This window comes from Anser anser (genome assembly GCF_964211835.1).
Source record: "Anser anser genome assembly, chromosome: 12".
Classification (NCBI taxonomy): Eukaryota; Metazoa; Chordata; class Aves; order Anseriformes; family Anatidae; genus Anser; species Anser anser.
Window position 1 is genome coordinate 7,744,879 of NC_139733.1, and position 23,038 is coordinate 7,767,916.

General features: G+C 52.3%; 1 protein-coding gene across 2 annotated transcripts; it reads right to left on the minus strand.

The window, feature by feature from the left end:
* Positions 1–59: 59 nt before the first annotated feature.
* On the minus strand, positions 60–13,058 carry LOC310880361 (ATR-interacting protein-like). 2 transcript variants are annotated; one of them, XM_083796058.1, is made up of 9 exons: positions 12,712–13,057; positions 12,547–12,629; positions 11,084–11,254; positions 10,322–10,435; positions 9,822–9,982; positions 8,184–8,279; positions 7,270–7,399; positions 4,344–6,425; positions 60–4,252 (listed from the first exon to the last, which is right to left on the minus strand). In XM_083796058.1, exons 1-4 carry the CDS (start codon positions 13,016–13,018, stop codon positions 10,361–10,363), a joined length of 636 nt encoding a protein of 211 aa, XP_083652184.1. In that variant the 5' UTR covers positions 13,019–13,057; the 3' UTR covers positions 60–4,252; positions 4,344–6,425; positions 7,270–7,399; positions 8,184–8,279; positions 9,822–9,982; positions 10,322–10,360. The 2 variants fall into 2 exon arrangements, with proteins under 2 accessions (XP_083652184.1, XP_083652185.1); XM_083796059.1 differs by lacking the exons at positions 60–4,252; positions 4,344–6,425; positions 7,270–7,399; positions 8,184–8,279; positions 9,822–9,982 and adding an exon at positions 10,545–10,749 and having other exon boundaries at positions 10,361–10,435; positions 12,712–13,058.
* Between the last annotated feature and the right edge of the window lie 9,980 nt (positions 13,059–23,038).

A 23,038-nucleotide genomic window follows, 5' to 3' on the forward strand; every position in this document is an offset into this window, starting at 1 on the left:
ACAGGCAGCCCCCCCAGCACGCCCCCACAATCACCACCGCACGCCCCCCGTTTGGGCAGGGACGCCCAAAGCTACCTGGCACCCGCTGTGACAGAGCCCCCGCCTCACAGGGGTGGCTGGAGGTGCCACGCTGGGGCCTGGGCCCTCGGCACCCAAGCAAGAGGGTGGCCGCTCTTGCAGCCGGCACAGGCTCAAATGCCGGGTCCCGCGACACGCGGCGGAGAGGAAGGATTGCTTCCCTCGGCCTGCTGGCAACGCTCCCCGTGCCACAGGCAGGAGCGGAGATGTCCCTCGGACAGGGCTGCAGCCCTGGAGTGGCGGCGCCTGCACCGCACCTTTGGGCCAGCATTGCCGCCCTCCGGGAGAGCCGCAGGACACCTGGCGTTTGGGTCACAGCTTGCTCCCTCCTCACGTCCTTCTCCTACAGAGTTTCTCGAGAGCAGGGTGAGACCAGAGCTCGTTGTCTCCCCCAGACATCAGCAAGAGACGTTACAAAGCCAGCGGTCTTAATCGTCTTTACTGCAGTTGACAGTCCAGTCTGAGCCCTGACTCCTTTCGCCAGCTCTCACCATCAGGGTTCAAAGCCTCCTAATTAGAATCACAGAATCGTAGAATCATTAAGGGTGGAAACGTCCTTCAAGATCATCTGGTCCAACTATCCCCTACTACCAATGTCACCCACTAAACCATGTCCCTAAGCACCATGTGCAACCTTTCCTTGAACACCCCCAGGTGACTCCACTACTTCCCTGGGCAACCCGTTCCAATTCCTGACTATTCTTTCTGAGAAGAAATTGTAGTGGGCTTACTTGGCAAGTTTTGGTAGCAGGGGCCCATAGGGGTGGCCTCTGTGAGAAGAATCCAGAAGCTGCCCCATTTTAGATAAGGGCCCTGCTGCTGTCCAGAGCCAAGCCAATAAGCGACGTTGTTTGCGTCTCTGTGAGAGCATATTTAAGAAAGGGAAAAAACTGCTGCGGAACAGCAGCTGGGAGAGAGAGAGGAGTGAGAAACAGCCTTGCAGACCCCAAGGTCAGTGAAGGAGTGGGAGGAGGTGCTCCAGGCACCACAGCAGAAGTTCCCCTGCGGCCTGTGGTGAGGACCATGGTGAAGCAGGTTGTCCCCCTGCAGCCCACGGAGTACCACGGTGGAGCAGGGTTCCACGCTGCAGCCCGTGGAAGAGGCCACGGTGGAGCAGGTGGACCTGCACTGAAGCAGGCTGCAGCCTGTGGAGGACCCCCGCCAGAGCAGATTGCGGGCCGGAGCCGCAGCCCGTGGAGAGGAGCCCACGCAGGAGCAGGTGACCTGGCAGGAGCTGCCGCCCGTGGGGGACCCAGGTTGGAGCAGTGTGCTCCTGATGGATGGACCCCGTGGTACGGACCCGTATCTGGAGCAGTTCTTGAAGAGCTGCTGCCTGTGGGAAGCCCACGCAGGATCACTTTGGGAACGACTGCATCCCACGTTGGAGCAGGGGAAGAGAGTGACCGAGAAGGAACGGCAGGGACAAAGTGCTACAGACTGACCACAACCGCCATTCCCCCATTCCCCTGCTCCGCTTGGTTAAAGAGGTAGAGGAGGGTGGATGGGGGGAAAGGTGTTTTGGGTTTCTTTCTTTTGTTCCTCACTTCTCTAGCTTGTTAGTAATAGGCAATAATTCTTAATGTCTCCCTTCTCTGAGTCTGTTTAGCCTGTCACAATAATTGTTGAGCGATGTCCCCATTCTTATCTCAACCCTTGAGCCCTTTGTATCGTTTTTTCTCCCCCTTTCCTATTCAGGAGGGGGAGTGAGAGAGAGGCTGCGGTGGAACTTGGCTGCCCACCCGAGAAAACCACCGCTAATTTCCAAAGTAAACCTCTGGCGCAACTTGAGGCCATACTTTCTAGTCCTATCACTAGCTGTCTGTGAGAAGAGGCCGACCCCTAGCTCCCCACGACTTCCTTTAAGGTAGATGTGGAGAGCAGTAAAGTCTCCCCTGTGTTTTCCGTGTTAAGATCCCACTTTCGGATCCAAAGCTGACAAAAGAGCAAACGTTAGCGGGGGTGGGTACAGTAAGCCCCCAAGCCACCACGACAACACAACCCTTCCCGTCACCCAACCCCCCTCTAACCCCTCATATTTATAGTACTTAAAATGGGGAGGGAGGGGGCTTTCCTCACAAATAAGGCTTTGCACCTTAAAAATGCAGCTCTGCACCTTACAGTGCACCTGGGGGCCCTAAAAATAAGGCATTGCGCCCTGAAAATGACAGCCTGGGCCGTAAAAGTGAGGGTGTAAGCAATAAGAAGCCAGCTTTGTCTCCAGAGAGCAGTCTCAGGGCCCTGAACAAACGGGCTTGGTCCCTACAAAGGAGCCCCTGGGCCTGCAAACCGAGGGTTTAGGCGATCAGAAGACGACTTGGGATGCCAAGCGGATGTTCTGGAGCCTGAAAAGAAGGCTTTGGAGCCTAGAGAGGAAACACGGGGGCTTACTAATGCGGCTTTGAAGACTTAAAATGGGGAGGGAGGGGGAGCGTGGGGAGGCCTGGTCGTCAAGGTGAGGCTTTAGACCTGGACCCTGGGCCTTTGGAGTCTCTGGCTCACGGACTGGACCCTACAGTGATGCTTCGGTCCCTCCAGATGGGTGTTTGGACCCTTAAAGGAGGCTTTGGGCCCTCAAATTGAGGCCTTGTCTCCTAGCGTGAGGATTTGGGACCCGAAGAAGCGGGGTGTTTCCTCACAAATAAGGCTTTGTACCCTAAAAGGCAGCTCTGCACCTCACAGTGCAACTAAGGGGCCCTAAAGATAAGGCATTGCGCCCTGAAAATGACAGCCTGGGCCATAAAAGCGAGGGTGTAAGTAATGAGAAGCCAGCTTTGTCTCCAGAGAGCAGTCTCAGGGCCCTGAACAAAAGGGCTTGGTCCCTACAAAGGAGCCCCTAGGCCTGCAAACTGCGGGTTTCGGTGACTGTGTTGGGTCTGTCTAGGACGGAGTCACCTTTCCCTGCAGCAGCCCACACAGTGCTGTGCTCTGCGGTCGTAGCTGGAGCAGCACTGGTATCACTCCAGCGTTGTGTCTGCTCCCACGCCGTCTTCGGGTCTGCCTCTGGGTATTTGGAGCCTGATGTTGTAATGGGGAGCAGCTTCTTCTCTGGGCTGTCCCCTGCTGGCTGGAGCATCGTCTCCGTTTAGACCCTGGGGATCCACCGGGGGACCCCGATGCCGCCCCCCTGGCAGATCTGGTGCTGCTGCTGCTCCCAGCACCGTTTTGTGGTGCGTGGCTGCTCCTGCGGCGTCTTCGGGGCTGGCTCTGGGCATCTGGGGCTGGACGTTCCAGCGGCTCTCAAGGCTTCTTGTCCGGGGTCGCCCCCGCTGGCCGGCGGGGAGTCTGCCTTCGGGCACCAAGGAGTGACTGGAGGTTCCTGGTGCCCTCCGACTGGCCAAGCTGGGGGTGCTGCTCCCAGCGCTGGGTTCTGCAGCACGGCTGCTCCTGCGGCGTCTTCTGGGACTGTGCCAGGTGTCTTGGGCCTGATGTACAGGCTGGCAGATTGTCCCCTGTTCTGTCCCTGGCCTTCTCCTCTCAGTCTCCTGGGAACTGTGGGATGGCCCCGGTGCTGCCTGGCTGCTGGTGCTGCTGAGGCTGCTCCTTGCGGGTGCTGGGGAGCCACGGGAGGGCCCCAGAGCCTCTGGACTGGAGGTGCTGGGGCCGGCGAGCCCCAGATTGGTACTGGAGGCTGTAAGGGGAGACAGGAAGGTGAGTGGGATGGACTTCCAGACCCACGGCAGTAGAGGCTCTGACCCGTCCAGGGTCAGAGAGACTCTGGCAAGGCTGCCCTGAGCCCCTGCAGCCAGGCCTTGCCTGGCCACAGCCCAGCAGCATGAGGCCTTTGCCACTTACCAGTGCCCAGGCCAGCGCAGCTGTCGCACTCCCAGGTGCCTGTGCTGTTGGTCAAGTTGGAGCAGCGCCGGTGGGTGCCTTCGGCAGCACAGGAGCGGCCCAGCAGCAGCTGCCAGGGCCTGGGGAAGCAAAGACTTGTGGGTGTGAGGACAAAGTGTCTGAGCCAGGGAGTGGCTGGCACACCCCTTGTGCTCTGCCCTGGCTCCCCCAGCATGTGCTGAGGCTGAGGACGTGGGCAGAGCCCCAGATGGCTGCTGAGGCAACTCACCCCTGTCCCTCCGCCTGCTCCCTGCCTTGTGGGTAAAGGCATTCGCTGACATCACAGCGCTGGTGCCTCTCTTGCAGCGATGCAAAGGCGTTGCCGTCCTCCCAGGTTGGTCCTCTGCAAGAGAAGGGAGGGAAATTGTCCAGTCCCTGGCCATACACAGCGCTTGTGCCCTCGTGTCTAGAGAGCAGGGCAGAGGGACACCAACCTGAATGGGATTTGGATCCCCATGACGGACATTTCGGAACGGAACTCCACCTTGTTTCTGCAGAGGGGGCACTGGAAGCAGAGAATGCCTGCACTCACAGCTTGTCCCTGCAGCAGAAACACATGCGGTGAGAGGTGAGCGGGCCCTGGTGCTGCTGAGCACCTGCCGTGCGCGCAGGGTGAGGGGAGGGCTCCTACCTGGATGCAGCCCCGGTGGAACCAGGCGTGACTGCAGGCTGGGCACACCATGGTGTGGTAGGACTTGCTGTCCCCCACAGGGTCCATGCAGATGATGCAGATGGTGTCCTGCTCCGGAGCTGCCTGCACTGCCTGCTGAGGGCGGTGCTCCCAGCAGAAGGACCTGGCGGGGAGAGGGAAGGGAAGGGCAAGGTGAGAAGTGCTGGGCCTGCCGCGGTTGTGGCGAGGAGGGCAGAGGAACGTGAAGGAGCCCCAGGCCCATCCAGGCTCTGGCGCTGCCTCCGGCTCTGCCAGGCTGCTGGGAAGCACCAGCGTGGGGTCCTCTCTTGCTTGGCTGCTGCTGGCAGCCCTTACCTGTGCTGCCCAAAGAACTGGGTGACGCATTCTCCCTCCGAGGCGCAGGGGAGATGGAAGCTGCGTTCACAGCCTGTCTCCGTGCAGGTGATGGTGGCCCCTCGCTCGCCACAAACGAAGCATTGCTGAAAAGAACACAGCAGCCCCATTAGCACCAGGCTCGATGCCGCCACCGCTGGCCCCACACCCCTGGGCAGGGCAGGGCACAGGGCGCGGGCGCTGCTGGGTCACGCTCTGCAGACCCCCCCTGGCGGACAAGGCTCGTCTGCCAGAGCAGCAGTTTGTCCCGGAGCGGGTTGGAAAGGCTGGGATTGCTTCCTTGGGGTCCAGGCTAAGCTCGCGGGAGCATCTCCTGGCCCAAACCTCCCTGTTCCCATCAGGTCCTCACCTTCTGGGATGCCCGCTTGATTGTGTGCTGTATATCCTCCAGTAAAACTCCCAAAATTCCGTCCTGTAGTGTTCCAAGCCGATAAAGGCCATTCGCAAGAAACTATAGAATAGAAAAAAGCAGGATCTCGTTAGGGGTCATAGTTGAAGGGACCGTCCCTGGTGGGATGCTGACGGGAACCCTGGGGGAACTCACCAGGCAAAACGTGTGGGCACAGAGTCCATTCCTTCCGTGTCTGGGGCCGCAGATGTTCGGGTCAGCATCTGCCCGGCCACACAGCATGCATGCTGGAGGGGAGAGAGCAAATGGCACAGCCATTGAGCACCTTTGCGGGGCCAGGTGTCCCTGAGGGACTGTCCCCAAGGGCCTGTTCTGTCCCTGCCATGCTGGCTGATGGGCAGGGCCAGAGGCTGTGGAGGGGAAGGAGGCACAGCAGGCACAAGGGTCCCAGCAGGCACCCAGAGCCCGACCTGGGCCCCCCCTGCCAAGGAGCAGAGGGGCCCTGCCCCGGGGTGGTTGGGGAGCCCCTGCCTGCCCCTGCCTCCCCTCTCGGCCACAGGCAGCCCCCCCAGCACGCCCCCACAATCACCACCGCACGCCCCCCGTTTGGGCAGGGACGCCCAAAGCTACCTGGCACCCGCTGTGACAGAGCCCCCGCCTCACAGGGGTGGCTGGAGGTGCCACGCTGGGGCCTGGGCCCTCGGCACCCAAGCAAGAGGGTGGCCGCTCTTGCAGCCGGCACAGGCTCAAATGCCGGGTCCCGCGACACGCGGCGGAGAGGAAGGATTGCTTCCCTCGGCCTGCTGGCAACGCTCCCCGTGCCACAGGCAGGAGCGGAGATGTCCCTCGGACAGGGCTGCAGCCCTGGAGTGGCGGCGCCTGCACCGCACCTTTGGGCCAGCATTGCCGCCCTGCGGGAGAGCCGCAGGACACCTGGCGTTTGGGTCACAGCTTGCTCCCTCCTCACGTCCTTCTCCTACAGAGTTTCTCGAGAGCAGGGTGAGACCAGAGCTCGTTGTCTCCCCCAGACATCAGCAAGAGACGTTACAAAGCCAGCGGTCTTAATCGTCTTTACTGCAGTTGACAGTCCAGTCTGAGCCCTGACTCCTTTCGCCAGCTCTCACCATCAGGGTTCAAAGCCTCCTAATTAGAATCACAGAATCGTAGAATCATTAAGGGTGGAAACGTCCTTCAAGATCATCTGGTCCAACTATCCCCTACTACCAATGTCACCCACTAAACCATGTCCCTAAGCACCATGTGCAACCTTTCCTTGAACACCCCCAGGTGACTCCACTACTTCCCTGGGCAACCCGTTCCAATTCCTGACTATTCTTTCTGAGAAGAAATTGTAGTGGGCTTACTTGGCAAGTTTTGGTAGCAGGGGCCCATAGGGGTCCCTTATAAATTAGATTTTATCCCTTATATTAGATTAGATTTATCCCTTATAAATTAGATTTTATATCTAATATTTGTATTTAAATACTTTACAGAGCATTGTGTAAAAACTGTATTGGCAAAAAATTGGCAAAAACTGTACATGAATTGAACATAAATTTAGATTAAAACAAAAACTCTACAGTTCTTTTGATCACATTTTACTCTTACTTGACTCATGATCTTGTTTATACACTTCTTTCATTGCAATGCAAGTTTTATATCCTTAAATAGATATGGATAGCTGTGGCTGATAGCAGCTTTAAAGTTTTACTTAGTTCTTTGTCTTCCCTTAAAATAAAATTAACCGAGTTTCTCTCCTAGTGTTTCTCCAAAATTTAGTATCCACAATAATCAAACATTAATAACTGAAGACACAGAATGACATTCCAAATTGTGCCTTAAATGGCCTCAGCAAAACAGCATTGAACACAAGGAATGAAGTATCCAACATGAGTCCTACATGAGTAAGCGTTTCATACAGAGTGTCCACTATACTGCCACTATACTAAGAACACGTCTGATATAGTAAAACAAAAAATAAACTTACGTATCCAGAAGGTTAGGCTGTAACATAGCTCCTTGTAGGGTCTCCGAGTTACTGCTAAGAAGATGGCAGAGACCTAGTAAAGACCCAGAGACAATGGGCTGCTTCATCAGTGCATTCAGTAAGATAGAACCTGAAAAGATATATAATTGTCTTTGGAGTAGTTTTACCATCAATGACAACAGTAACAAAAATATTTCAAAAGATTAACCTCATTTATAGTGCTCTCAACCACAAAATTATTTTTTCGTTACAAATTTTCTCTTTCTTACAAGAGAGATTTCAGGAAAAGAATCACGTTCTAAAATACATTTTTCTGAAAATCTTCAAGATGCGATTTAAATATTAACCAAGTTATATTTAGAGAGATTTTAATTACAATCCCCATATTAACAAAATATCTCAATCCAAATGATTGTTATAACCCACAACTATCCTGGTGACTTGCTCTCCCTTTTCCATTCCAGACATTAAAATCATGTAATACAATCCTTTTCTGAACTGGAAGTAAGATGTTGAACATTTTAAATGTTGCTCTGTTGTTTTTACTTAAAGAAAAAATTGTGCAAAGTTTGCAATAAAAAGTGTAGTATCTTAATAGTGAAAGAGCCACCCTCCCAGTAAGATGCCTCTCAATCTATATCTTGGTCCATATCCTTCCATAAAGCAAAACCCAGGCAAACATTTTCCTTAAATAGAGTAACAGTATCGGAATGTTGTGGAGATACAAGATGATAATATAATCTGAAATGTTTTATTGCAAAATCACAATACTCAAAGCAAAAAGCAGCTAGCTCACCACCTCTGTGCATTGGCACTGCACATAGCAGGTTCGTCAGCCTGACACGGCTTAGTACTGGCACCTTAGCCGTACCTCAGAAACGCTCACTATTTCTGTGCTACCAGCAATACCTTACCTTGTGTGTTTCGTTTATGTACAGATTTATAGGAACCGTTTTTTGCCACTGTTTCATGCTTCATGGATAAAACTTCAGGATGGGGTATCTTACTATCTAAAACAAACAGTAATTACAATTCATGTATGAGAACTAGATTGCTTATAAATCCATATCTATCATTTACGCACATTCAATTAGCAACAGCCATTATATAGGAAGTACACAGGCAGCAGATCAGCATAAAATACATATTTTGCGTAACTCAGTAATGTCAAATAATAATCACGGAATCATAAAATAATTTGGAGGGGACCTTAAAGATCATCTAATTCCAACCTCCTGCTGTGGACAGGGAAACCTCCCACCAGACCAGGTTGCCCAAAGCCCCATCCAGCCTGGCCTTGAACGCTGCCAGGGACGGGCTGGGCAGCCACAACTTCTATGGGTAGCCTGTGCCAGTGCCTCACCACTCTCTGAGTAAAGAAATTTGTTCCTTATATCTAATCTAAATCTAACCTTTTTTTTAGTTTAAAGCCGTTACTCCTTGTCCTATCACCACATTCCCTGATAAAGAGTCCCTCTCCAGCTTTCTTGTAGGTCCAGGTCCCCTTTAGGTACTGAAACACTCTAATACTATGTAGTTAATATAGTAATTATAATACTACAGTTAAGAGCTGTGATGCAAGCAGAATTGCTCCCTAAAATACATTAGAAAATGTAAAAACTTAGAAAAAAGCCTTGTAGGGTTCCTAAGACAACTCATCAGCGTGTTTTTCAAACAAATAGGCGTACTGAATGTTGTTACCATAACGAATAGGTGTGTGGGGGGAATAACAGTGTTAATCCTTTAAGGCTACTGTAGTTATTTTTGTTTGTTTTTAAAAGTTCATATTGCCCACACAGTTTCAGACTGAATACTATAGCCGAAGGGTAATGTCTCAAATTTTTCATTTTGTTTTCTGTACGTATTAGCTGATGATACCCAAATTTCATTGGCTGCTACAAAAAAAAACACACTATTTTTGTTTCATATTACAGCAATCTTCAAACATATTTTATTTTCCTAAGTTTTACGCAATGAATTTAAAGATGCAATTTTATGAGAATTACTGCTCTATACATAGAAGAGGAAATGAGTAACCGGTTTCAGCTGTTTCTTTCAATATGGCTAAATATGTACCATTTAAAATAAAATGCCAAAAAAGGGTCTGTTTATTAAAGCCAGAATCGCAGTAATCCAAAAAAAAAAAAAAACATTAGTTGACTAGCAGACATTTTCAAGAAACAGGCAAATTATTTCCTGTTCTTTCTTCAGTGACAAGGACAGATAACAATTTGGGTATTTTAGTTCACCCCATAATAAATGAAAGTTTTTCACTACAGCCAACAGATAATTCATCATTGATATCCTGGCATCTGGTACACTGACATTTACCAAGATGTGAATTAAATTGATCTTCATGCAAATTTGAGTCATAGCTTAATGCCAATTGCTATAAAACCAAAATAAATTTAAGCAAAATCAAACTAAGAGAAATACTGTTTTTCCCTACAGTACTCTTACTGAAACCACTCTGTTACATAGTACAAAAAGCTTTATCAAAGGCAGAATGTCCATATGCAGCTAAAAATGTTGCAAGTTATATATGGGTTTACCTTCTTGGATGGAAGCAGCCTGGGCAAACAAGTTTCTTGAAGAAGAAGATGGTCTAGTAGACGCATCAGCGCTGAAAGACTCCTTTGTAGGAAAAGATCTTTTTCCAGGCTGTGGAGAACATCCTTCTGATTTCACTTGGATTGCAGAATTCTTTTTAGGGCTATTTAAAAAAAATAAAAAAGGAAGAGGAGAAAATACCACCCCCCCAACCGACTTTGATGAATCAGTATCTCTATTAGAACTATTTTATTAAACAGTAAAGAAAGATCTATTTAATATTGTTTGTAGCATTGATGTTTTAGACATATTTCACTATCCGCTCTTTGAAAGTCATAGAGAAGTCTTTTAAAGCAAATTCCACAGAGGTCAACAAACTTTTTTTGGTTGTATTTTTTCAAGAAAACAGAACTAAGAGTTACGTGAAGAAAGAAAACCTCTGTAGTACTTCAAGCATACGTATTGTAAAAGGGAACACAAATTCATTTTCCAAAACTCATACCTTGGTGTTAAAACTGTTTGAGTAACATGTTTATTTCTCTCAGTTCTGAAGTCGCGTTCTTAGTTCATTCATTTCTGCATCTTTGAACTGCAACTCGGACTGCAAAGACAGTATCTGAAAGGGGAATTCAAGAGACAGTTTTACTGTTACGGATACATGAGTGGTGCTATAACTGCAAAGCAACTCAAATTACTGCAAGATTTCAAGATTACCATCTACTTACTGTGATCTCTGCACAAGATCTCCATTTTTATGTATCCTAATCCAATTAATACTACGTTAGAACCAAGTGTCAAAATTCAGGCAAGAAACATATGACTTGGTAAGACCAAGTGCCACGCAGAGTATGACTACAGTGAGGCCGTTAACAGCAGAGTAAACAGCCCAAAAGCAGCCACTGTCCTCTTCAGGGGCTTTCAGAAAGATGACTGCAACAGGAATAGCAATCTGATCAGGGTCATACAGCATATTCTAATTTTTCCATTTAACAATACATTCCAATTGTAATTTTCTGGGGATTGTTTAAGAAAACAACAAGTAATCAAAAAATTCTACCATTTTAACTTAGTTCTTTTATGCTGGCAGAAGAAATCCACCAGCAAGTTCTCACACGTGTTTTCTTCTAGATAACAAAATAAAAGCGTACGTGATTTGGAAGTTTCATACAAATGTTCTTCCTTTGACTAAATGGACTATAATACCATTTAAGTCATAAAATTAGCTTTCACATGTAATGTGAAGGTAACTGATATAGTTACAAACCTTTTTGGAGAACTCTCTTTCTTTTTCCTTTAGGGTCTGAGATTTTTGCTGTTCCAATAGCATATATGATTTTTTCTGTTCCTCCATAGCATACTCCATCTGCTGCATTGAGTCGCGCAAAATTTTAATTTCTCCATTTTTAATAAGAATTTCATCCTGCATTTCTTTCAGCTACAAAGAGATTAATTCCATTAAACAATGCATTTAACTAAAAGTATTTGTATCATTATCTATGTGGCTGAAGATTAAGCATGCTTATACTTTCTAGAGAGAAAAATGTTTCTGTAAACCAGTTTAGAAAGTCTGCAATATGGCTTCTAATCTTTTTTTTTCTTTCTGATTAAATCAGGCTCAGCTAGTGTTTTCTCTAACACAATTGTATAACGACAGCAAAGGCATATGTCAATACACTATGCTGGTATCTGTCAGAGACCATTCTTTTCTTTCTCCTCCTCTATGTTTATGCTATTTCTTTGAAAAGTATTCTAGTCACACACAACAATAACTTATTAAAATTTTGGGATGTAACAATAAGGATTGAGAAAAACGTATAAAGACACCTCTATATCATGATATAAAATTACGTTTTACCCTCATGTGGTGTACAGGCAGTGCCTTCCCAATAAAGGAGGATATAAAAGAAGCGGAAGAGAGGTAAGGACGGTGACAGAATTGTAAATAGAGTAGGACCCTTCCATATGGGAGAAAGCACAACTGTGAGGAAACAAAGGTCTATTGAAGCGTAACCGCTATGCACAAGTTATTCCTCTTTTACTGCCTCTCTTAGTAGTCAAGCCCCATCTGCTAGAATCACTCATGAAGTTCAAAGTAAAATCAAAGAAGACATTTCCTGACACAATGTGTTTTTAAGCTGCTGACTGCTTTGACACCAAGAGGTATCAAAAAACAGCTGAGTATTTTTAAAAAATGCACTGAAGAATGTTATACTACCTCTGGTAGTGGTTTCTATACGAAATTCTACCAGAGACTAAAAGAACATTCTGGTAAAATATTTGCATAATCTTGCTCAGATCTTATGTTCTTGCTAAGCTGCCTGATGTGGTATGGCCATCTGCATGCTTGCACCTTCCTGCATCTTTTTCTTCCAAGCAGTATGTTTCCATGTGGCATCACCGGGAGGTAACGTAACCACCTAAACGTCCTTTTGCAAGTCTTTAAATTGCACAAAACGACGTACAAAAACCAGAGAAGAACGGATTTGACAGGAAACAAGAAAAGCTGACAGAGCGGCGTTTGCTTAGCTGAAATGCTCAAGAAATAAAGTACTGCTCTCTCTTATTGCCTTACTGGAGCCGTCTCTATTAGGATGCTTCTACTAAATCCGTGGGTTTCAGTAAAGTTGACCAGAAGGCACGGCTGCACCCCAGGCCCCCGCAGGTCCCCCCAAGCCCCACCGAAGGAAGGGCCGTTCGGAGGGGAGGGGAGGGGAGGCCGTCACCCACCTTGTGCCGGGTTTCTTCGTGCTGCGTTTGCAGCACCTCAAGCCGGAACGCGTCCCTCAGCAGCCCGCTCTCCGCGCCGCTCCCTGCCGCGGAAAGAGACCCGCGCGCCGGCCGTGAGGCTCGCCCCAGCACCGGCCCCGGCCCCCCGGCCCCCCGCACACCGACCTCTGGGCTCCTTCCCCGCGGCCCTGCCCCACGGCCCGGCCCGGCCTCCCCACGCGTGTCCCGGGGGGGCCGCGTCCTGCGACAGCGCCTGCGAGGCGATCGTGTCGATCTCCTCCAGGTCGTCCGCCGTGAAGTCGTCGCCGTCCCCGAACGGGTCCTCCGGCGCCTCGGCCCCCGCCGCCGGCCCCTTGGGGCGCTTGTGAGGCGGGACGCCGTTCCCCAGCGCCGCGGCCGGAGCGGGGCCCCGCGCCCAGCCCGCCCCGCACAGCGCGGGGCCGCTGCGCTTCCGCGGCCCGGGCGCCGCCATGGCGGGCAGCGCGGAGCCGAGGGGAGGGAGCGCGGAGCCCGCCGCGCCGGCCGCCAGCCAATCAGCGGCCGGCAGCCTGCCCGCCCGGCCAATGGGGGCCGCCGCCGGCCGTAACGCGAGGGCGGCCGTGGAAAGCTGGGGGGGGGGGGGAATGGTGATGTCAGCCCACGTGACCTTCCCCTTGCTGTGGTAAACCCCAGGCGGCCGCCTCGTCTTGGGGTTTGGCTGTTTGGGTCCTTTCCGAGGGAAATTGGGGGCGTAACTGGGCTGTTTCCATATTTTTTTTTGTTTGTTTGCTTGTTTTGCTTTGTCCTCTAATAAAGCAGAGCCGGTAGGAGGTAATAGTATCGGGAAAGGGCAACGTTTGCAAAAAAACTGTACTGAAAACCTGCTGCTGGTTTACTGGCAGCAATTTGCTGTCGCAATCACACCTCAGTCTGTTCATAAAAGCTCCATAACTTGGGTTGAAAAACGATCTTCCCAGCTACTGTACGCTTCGTGTAACCCAGGTGGGCATGCGGTCACTGCTATGCTGACAAACTCTTCAGAGCAGGCCACGGCCTCACAGCGTGGCTCTAACAGGGTTAGTAACAGCTCCCGGTGCTGTGAGCCAGTGACTCGGAATCGCCTGGTGGCCTTTCAGTGAGAACCGCTGTGCTGTTAGCATTGCACATCTCGGGTTCCACAGGAGAAATCTGATTGCTCTTGTTCATTTCTCTGCTGCCCTTCACATGCAGCAAACTTAAATCATTGCTGGAGTGTAATCCGTTTTATTTAAGTACTGTTTATGCATAAAGGGGGAGCCTGGGATCACCCATCAAGGCCAAAAGAAAGGCAGTCTGAGCAGCGTTCTCAGCTGTCCCAACTCCTCCCAGCTTCTCCACTGAAGTGGTCACAGGTGATCCCTCGGGACTCAGGCAGGCAGGCCAGCTGCAGCTACTTAGCACAGGGGACATACGCAGGGGCAGTCCTGCAGGAGGGGGGGTGGTTGTAAAGATGAGACTTGCATCACTTTATCTGTGAGGTATGGGTGTAAGGCTTCTTATATAAAGATATACTTTGTTAATTAATTTATTAGATGGAGGAGACTATGGGGAGTCTTAGCATTTAATTCATTGAATGTGTCCTTAATCGTCTTAATCGTCTTTACTGCAGTTGACAACCTGAATGGGATTCGGATCCCCATGATGGACATTTCGGAACGGAACTCCACCTTGTTTCTGCAGATGGGGCACTGGAAGCAGAGAATGCCTGCACTCACAGCTTGTCCCTGCAGCAGAAACACATGCGGTGAGAGGTGAGCGGGCCCTGGTGCTGCTGAGCACCTGCCGTGCGCGCAGGGTGAGGGGAGGGCTCCTACCTGGATGCAGCCCCGGTGGAACCAGGCGTGACTGCAGGCTGGGCACACCATGGTGTGGTAGGACTTGCTGTCCCCCACAGGGTCCATGCAGATGATGCAGATGGTGTCCTGCTCCGGAGCTGCCTGCACTGCCTGCTGAGGGCAGTGCTCCCAGCAGAAGGACCTGGCGGGGAGAGGGAAGGGAAGGGCAAGGTGAGAAGTGCTGGGCCTGCCGCGGTTGTGGCGAGGAGGGCAGAGGAACGTGAAGGAGCCCCAGGCCCATCCAGGCTCTGGCGCTGCCTCCGGCTCTGCCAGGCTGCTGGGAAGCACCAGCGTGGGGTCCTCTCTTGCTTGGCTGCTGCTGGCAGCCCTTACCTGTGCTGCCCAAAGAACTGGGTGACGCATTCTCCCTCCGAGGCGCAGGGGAGATGGAAGCTGCGTTCACAGCCTGTCTCCGTGCAGGTGATGGTGGCCCCTCGCTCGCCACAAACGAAGCATTGCTGAAAAGAACACAGCAGCCCCATTAGCACCAGGCTCGATGCCGCCACCGCTGGCCCCACACCCCTGGGCAGGGCAGGGCACAGGGCGCGGGCGCTGCTGGGTCACGCTCTGCAGACCCCCCCTGGCGGACAAGGCTCGTCTGCCAGAGCAGCAGTTTGTCCCGGAGCGGGTTGGAAAGGCTGGGATTGCTTCCTTGGGGTCCAGGCTAAGCTCGCGGGAGCATCTCCTGGCCCAAACCTCCCTGTTACCATCAGGTCCTCACCTTCTGGGATGCCCGCTTGATTGTGTGCTGTATATCCTCCAGTAAAACTCCCAAAATTCCGTCCTGTAGTGTTCCAAGCCGATAAAGGCCATTCGCAAGAAACTATAGAATAGAAAAAAGCAGGATCTCGTTAGGGGTCATAGTTGAAGGGACCGTCCCTGGTGGGATGCTGACGGGAACCCTGGGGGAACTCACCAGGCAAAACGTGTGGGCACAGAGTCCATTCCTTCCGTGTCTGGGGCCGCAGATGTTCGGGTCAGCATCTGCCCGGCCACACAGCATGCATGCTGGAGGGGAGAGAGCAAATGGCACAGCCATTGAGCACCTTTGCGGGGCCAGGTGTCCCTGAGGGACTGTCCCCAAGGGCCTGTTCTGTCCCTGCCATGCTGGCTGATGGGCAGGGCCAGAGGCTGTGGAGGGGAAGGAGGCACAGCAGGCACAAGGGTCCCAGCAGGCACCCAGAGCCCGACCTGGGCCCCCCCTGCCAAGGAGCAGAGGGGCCCTGCCCCGGGGTGGTTGGGGAGCCCCTGCCTGCGCCCCTGCCTCCCCTCTCGGCCACAGGCAGCCCCCCCAGCACGCCCCCACAATCACCACCGCACGCCCCCCGTTTGGGCAGGGACGCCCAAAGCTACCTGGCACCCGCTGTGACAGAGCCCCCGCCTCACAGGGGTGGCTGGAGGTGCCACGCTGGGGCCTGGGCCCTCGGCACCCAAGCAAGAGGGTGGCCGCTCTTGCAGCCGGCACAGGCTCAAATGCCGGGTCCCGCGACACGCGGCGGAGAGGAAGGATTGCTTCCCTCGGCCTGCTGGCAACGCTCCCCGTGCCACAGGCAGGAGCGGAGATGTCCCTCGGACAGGGCTGCAGCCCTGGAGTGGCGGCGCCTGCACCGCACCTTTGGGCCAGCATTGCCGCCCTGCGGGAGAGCCGCAGGACACCTGGCGTTTGGGTCACAGCTTGCTCCCTCCTCACGTCCTTCTCCTACAGAGTTTCTCGAGAGCAGGGTGAGACCAGAGCTCGTTGTCTCCCCCAGACATCAGCAAGAGACGTTACAAAGCCAGCGGTCTTAATCGTCTTTACTGCAGTTGACAGTCCAGTCTGAGCCCTGACTCCTTTCGCCAGCTCTCACCATCAGGGTTCAAAGCCTCCTAATTAGAATCACAGAATCGTAGAATCATTAAGGGTGGAAACGTCCTTCAAGATCATCTGGTCCAACTATCCCCTACTACCAATGTCACCCACTAAACCATGTCCCTAAGCACCATGTGCAACCTTTCCTTGAACACCCCCAGGTGACTCCACTACTTCCCTGGGCAACCCGTTCCAATTCCTGACTATTCTTTCTGAGAAGAAATTGTAGTGGGCTTACTTGGCAAGTTTTGGTAGCAGGGGCCCATAGGGGTGGCCTCTGTGAGAAGAATCCAGAAGCTGCCCCATTTTAGATAAGGGCCCTGCTGCTGTCCAGAGCCAAGCCAATAAGCGACGTTGTTTGCGTCTCTGTGAGAGCATATTTAAGAAAGGGAAAAAACTGCTGCGGAACAGCAGCTGGGAGAGAGAGAGGAGTGAGAAACAGCCTTGCAGACCCCAAGGTCAGTGAAGGAGTGGGAGGAGGTGCTCCAGGCACCACAGCAGAAGTTCCCCTGCGGCCTGTGGTGAGGACCATGGTGAAGCAGGTTGTCCCCCTGCAGCCCACGGAGTACCACGGTGGAGCAGGGTTCCACGCTGCAGCCCGTGGAAGAGGCCACGGTGGAGCAGGTGGACCTGCACTGAAGCAGGCTGCAGCCTGTGGAGGACCCCCGCCAGAGCAGATTGCGGGCCGGAGCCGCAGCCCGTGGAGAGGAGCCCACGCAGGAGCAGGTGACCTGGCAGGAGCTGCCGCCCGTGGGGGACCCAGGTTGGAGCAGTGTGCTCCTGATGGATGGACCCCGTGGTACGGACCCGTATCTGGAGCAGTTCTTGAAGAGCTGCTGCCTGTGGGAAGCCCACGCAGGATCACTTTGGGAACGACTGCATCCCACGTTGGAGCAGGGGAAGAGAGTGACCGAGAAGGAACGGCAGGGACAAAGTGCTACGGACTGACCACAACCGCCATTCCCCCATTCCCCTGCTCCGCTTGGTTAAAGAGGTAGAGGAGGGTGGATGGGGGGAAAGGTGTTTTGGGTTTCTTTCTTTTGTTCCTCACTTCTCTAGCTTGTTAGTAATAGGCAATAATTCTTAATGTCTCCCTTCTCTGAGTCTGTTTAGCCTGTCACAATAATTGTTGAGCGATGTCCCCATTCTTATCTCAACCCTTGAGCCCTTTGTATCGTTTTTTCTCCCCCTTTCCTATTCAGGAGGGGGAGTGAGAGAGAGGCTGCGGTGGAACTTGGCTGCCCACCCGAGAAAACCACCGCTAATTTCCAAAGTAAACCTCTGGCGCAACTTGAGGCCATACTTTCTAGTCCTATCACTAGCTGTCTGTGAGAAGAGGCCGAGCCCTAGCTCCCCACGACTTCCTTTAAGGTAGATGTGGAGAGCAGTAAAGTCTCCCCTGTGTTTTCCGTGTTAAGATCCCACTTTCGGATCCAAAGCTGACAAAAGAGCAAACGTTAGCGGGGGTGGGTACAGTAAGCCCCCAAGCCACCACGACAACACAACCCTTCCCGTCACCCAACCCCCCTCTAACCCCTCATATTTATAGTACTTAAAATGGGGAGGGAGGGGGCTTTCCTCACAAATAAGGCTTTGCACCTTAAAAATGCAGCTCTGCACCTTACAGTGCACCTGGGGGCCCTAAAAATAAGGCATTGCGCCCTGAAAATGACAGCCTGGGCCGTAAAAGTGAGGGTGTAAGCAATAAGAAGCCAGCTTTGTCTCCAGAGAGCAGTCTCAGGGCCCTGAACAAACGGGCTTGGTCCCTACAAAGGAGCCCCTGGGCCTGCAAACCGAGGGTTTAGGCGATCAGAAGACGACTTGGGATGCCAAGCGGATGTTCTGGAGCCTGAAAAGAAGGCTTTGGAGCCTAGAGAGGAAACACGGGGGCTTACTAATGCGGCTTTGAAGACTTAAAATGGGGAGGGAGGGGGAGCGTGGGGAGGCCTGGTCGTCAAGGTGAGGCTTTAGACCTGGACCCTGGGCCTTTGGAGTCTCTGGCTCACGGACTGGACCCTACAGTGATGCTTCGGTCCCTCCAGATGGGTGTTTGGACCCTTAAAGGAGGCTTTGGGCCCTCAAATTGAGGCCTTGTCTCCTAGCGTGAGGATTTGGGACCCGAAGAAGCGGGGTGTTTCCTCACAAATAAGGCTTTGTACCCTAAAAGGCAGCTCTGCACCTCACAGTGCAACTAAGGGGCCCTAAAGATAAGGCATTGCGCCCTGAAAATGACAGCCTGGGCCATAAAAGCGAGGGTGTAAGTAATGAGAAGCCAGCTTTGTCTCCAGAGAGCAGTCTCAGGGCCCTGAACAAAAGGGCTTGGTCCCTACAAAGGAGCCCCTGGGCCTGCAAACTGCGGGTTTCGGTGACTGTGTTGGGTCTGTCTAGGACGGAGTCACCTTTCCCTGCAGCAGCCCACACAGTGCTGTGCTCTGCGGTCGTAGCTGGAGCAGCACTGGTATCACTCCAGCGTTGTGTCTGCTCCCACGCCGTCTTCGGGTCTGCCTCTGGGTATTTGGAGCCTGATGTTGTAATGGGGAGCAGCTTCTTCTCTGGGCTGTCCCCTGCTGGCTGGAGCATCGTCTCCGTTTAGACCCTGGGGATCCACCGGGGGACCCCGATGCCGCCCCCCTGGCAGATCTGGTGCTGCTGCTGCTCCCAGCACCGTTTTGTGGTGCGTGGCTGCTCCTGCGGCGTCTTCGGGGCTGGCTCTGGGCATCTGGGGCTGGACGTTCCAGCGGCTCTCAAGGCTTCTTGTCCGGGGTCGCCCCCGCTGGCCGGCGGGGAGTCTGCCTTCGGGCACCAAGGAGTGACTGGAGGTTCCTGGTGCCCTCCGACTGGCCAAGCTGGGGGTGCTGCTCCCAGCGCTGGGTTCTGCAGCACGGCTGCTCCTGCGGCGTCTTCTGGGACTGTGCCAGGTGTCTTGGGCCTGATGTAAACGTGGGCGAATTGTCCTCTGCTCTGTCCCCTGCTGCCTGGTGGGGCTGCTGCTCTCAGTCGCCTGGGAACTGTGGGATGGCCCCGGTGCTGCCTGGCTGCTGGTGCTGCTGAGGCTGCTCCTTTCGGGTGCTGGGGAGCCACAGGAGGGCCCCAGAACCTCCGGACTGGAGGTGCCAGGGCTGGCGAGCCCCAGATTGGCACTGGACGCTGTAATGCAGGAATCGCTGGACGTTCCTGGTGCTGCTTCACTGTCAGAGCTGCCGCTGCTGTCGCTGCTGCTCTGAGCACGGGGGGTTGTAGCACGTCTGCTCCCACACCATCTTCTAGTCTGCCTCTGGGTATTTGGGGCCAAACATTGTAATGGGGAGCGGCTTCTTCTCTGGGCCATCCCCTGCTGGCTGGAGCATCCGAGGCGATCGGCTCCGGGGCAGACGCGTTCTGCAGCGGATCGGGGGATCGAGACAGGCAGGGCTTTTTTTTCGGCATCGAGGCCACCCGAAGCAGCCGAGGGAGCCGCCAGGACCCGGCAGCCCTCACGAGGGAGGCTGACGAGGTGTAGGCAGAGCCAGCAGCGCCGCCTCCCCGGCCGTTCAAAAGCGGCCCGTGGGGAGCGCGAGCGACAGCAGAGTTGAATGTGGGAGATGCAAGCTTGTATCGTACTGATTCTGACCTGAAAACTCATGGGCCTGCGCTAATGAATGCGCAGTTAGAAACAGAGGGGTGTTTTAATGGAGTGAAACTTTGGAATCTCACAGGGAATGTTCATACTACAATTCGTCAAAGACACTTTAATTTCGCGGCTCCTAACTCTACGTGCCATAGTCTACAGGGTGACGGTTGGCTAATAACTGGGACATGTGCAGCCCAAACGACATGTCTGGCTGTGTAGATCGTAACCCCTTTTGCCAATTAAGCCAAACATGGTTACTAAAATGTTGTTGTTTTTCTAATCACAGAATCACAGAATGTGATGGATTGGAAGGGACCTTGGAAGATCATCTAGTCCAATTCCCCTGCTGGAGCAGGAACACCTAAATCACATCACACAGGAACACGTCCCGGGGGGTTTTGAATGTCTCCAGAGAAGGAGACTCCACAACGCCCTGGGCAGCCTGTTCCAGTGCTCTGTCACCTCACTGTAAAAAAGTTTTGTCTCATTTAAGCGGAACCTCCTATGTCCCAGCTTGCACCCATTGCCCCTTGTCCTATCATTGGGTGTCACAGAGAAGAGCCTGGCTCCATCCTCCTGACACTCCCCCTTTACATATTTATAAACATTAATAAGGTCACCCCTCGGTCTCCTCTTCTGCAAGCTAAAGAGACCCAGCTCCCTCAGCCTTTGCTTGTAAGGGAGATGACCCACTCCCTTAATCATCCTTGGGGCTCTGCATGGGACTCTCTCAAGCAGTTCCCTGTCCTTCTTGAACCAAGGGGCCCAGAACTGGATGCAATATTCTAGATGTGGTCTCACCTGGGCAGAGTAGAAGGGGAGGAGAACCTCTCTCAACCTACTAAGCACACCTCTTCCAATACTCCCCAGGATACCATTGGCCTTCTTGGCCATGAGGGCACAGTACTGCCTCATGGTCATCCGGCTGTCCACCAGGACCCCCAGGTCCCTCTCCCTTTCACTGCTCTCCAGCTTATACTGGTGACTGGGGTTGTTCTTGCCCAGATGCAGGACTCTGCACTTGCCCTCGTTATATTTCATTAGATTTCTCCCTGTCCAATTCTCCAACTGTCAAGGTCCTGATGGATGGCAGCATGGCCTCCTGGCATGTCAGCCACTCCTCCCAGTTTAATGTCATCGGCAAACTTGCTGACAGCACACTCCATTCCCTCATCCAAGTCATCGATGAATATATTGAACAACACTGATCCCAGCACCGACCCTTGAGGGACTCCACTAGATACAGGTCTCCAACTCGACTCCATCCCATTAACCACAACCCTCTGGCTTCTTCCCTTCAGCCAGTTTACTGTCCACCTCACTACCCGATTGTCCAGACCACACTTCCTTGTGTAGCTGTGAGGATGCTGTGGAAGACAGTGTCAAAGGCTTTACTGAAATCAAGATAAACCACGTCCACTGCCTTTCCATCATCTATCCACTCGGTTCTATCCTCATAAAAGGCTATCAGGCTGGTCAAGCATGACTTCCCCTTGGTGAAGCCGTATTTACTGCCCCTAATGACCCTTTTATCCTTGATATGACTAGAGACAACGCCAAAAATAAGTTGTTCCATCACCTTACCAGGGATGGAGGTGAGGCTGACTAGTCTATAGTTATCTAGGTCCTCCTTCTTGCCCTTTTTGAAGACCAGAGTGACATTTGCTTTCCTTCAGTGCTCAAGCACCTCTCCCGATGCCCACGACTTACCAAAGATGATGGAGAGTGGGCTAGCAATGACTTCTGCCAGCTCCCTCAGCACCTGCAGGTGCATCCCCTCAGGACCCATGGACTTGTGGATGTCCATCTTGCTTAATTGGTCCTTAACCCAGCCCTCATCAACCAAGGCAAACTCCTCCTTTATTCTGACTTCATCTGGGGCCTCAGGGGTACAGAGCTCCTCAGGAGAGTCACTGGCATTATAGACAGAGACGAAGGCATTCAGTAACTCTGCCTTCTCTTTATCTTCTGTTGCCAGAGCACCCACCTCATTCATTAGTGGGCCTACCTTGCCTCTAGTGTTAGTTTTATCTGCAATGTATTTGAAGAAGCTCTTTCTGTTGTCCTTGACCCTTCTCGCAAGGTTTAATTCTAAGGAGGCCTTAGCTTTCCTAGTTGCCTCCCTAAATCCTCTGACAACAGCCTTATATTCCTCGTAAGTGGCCAGCCCCTCCTTCCATGATCTGTAGACTGTCCTCTTCCACCTGAGTTTGCCCAGCACTTCCCTGTTTAACCATGAAGGTCTCCTGGCTCTCTTTCCTGACTTCTTACCTGTTGGGTTGCTCTGTTCTTGAGCTCGGAAGAAGCAGTCCTTGAATGCTAACCAGCTGTCTTGGGCTCCTTTTCCTTCAAGTACCTTGTCCCATGGAATTTCCCCTAGCAAATGCTTGAAAAGGCCAAAGTCGGCCCTACTGAAGTCCAGGGTTGCGATTCTGCTCGGTACTCTGTTCCTGCCACATGAGATCCCAAACTCCACCGTCTCATGGTCGCTGCAACCAAGGCTGCCCTCAACCTTCACCGTTTCAACCAGACCCTCCTTGTTAGCGAGGACAAGATCCAGCAGCGCTCCTCTCCTAGTTGGCACGTCCACCATTTGCATCAGGAAGTTATCATCAATACAATGAAGGAACCTCCTGGACTGCGGATGGCTGGCTGAGTAGGCCTTCCAGCAAATGTCAGGGTAGTTGAAATCCCCCACAATAACCAGGGCCTGTGATCCTGGTTCCATGGTATTCATTCTACAAACATTGCAAAGATTCTGGGCAGGGCTTGTGGCCTACCATTTCAACGCCGAGGAGGTTCTGGCTTTGCAGCTCTAATGTTTTCAGGAGCTTGTCATTGCAGCTAGGAGGTACGTGTGCCATATCATGTCTCACTGCCTGTGCATTTTGATCTAGAGATTTAGCATTGAACTTCCAACACAACCATTTTCCTGTACATAATAAGTGCAGAATGTCTAACCTGTTCATCGCAAAACCAGCGAAATTTCCTAAGTCGGTACATGTGCTATACCTAAACTCAGGTGTTGCTGAACTATACAGAGCTATTGCTGGCATTTCTGCTGTGCTTGAAATTACCCAGAATGCTACTGTGGGTGCTTTAAAGAGTATACAGTAGACTGATTAATTTGGTCTCACAATTGGCTATCCGATATTGTCTGTCCTTGGACTACATTTTAGC

Excerpts from the sequence above, each read along its gene's own strand:
- LOC310880361 (XM_083796058.1), bottom strand. The coding sequence starts at position 13,018 with ATGGCGGCGCCCGGGCCGCGGAAGCGCAGCGGCCCCGCGCTGTGCGGG. Across the intron at positions 12,630-12,711 it reads CGCGGGGAAGGAGCCCAGAG|GGAGCGGCGCGGAGAGCGGG; the intron begins GTCGGTGTGCGG and ends TTTCCGCGGCAG. Across the intron at positions 11,255-12,546 it reads ACGAAGAAACCCGGCACAAG|CTGAAAGAAATGCAGGATGA; the intron begins GTGGGTGACGGC and ends ATCTCTTTGTAG.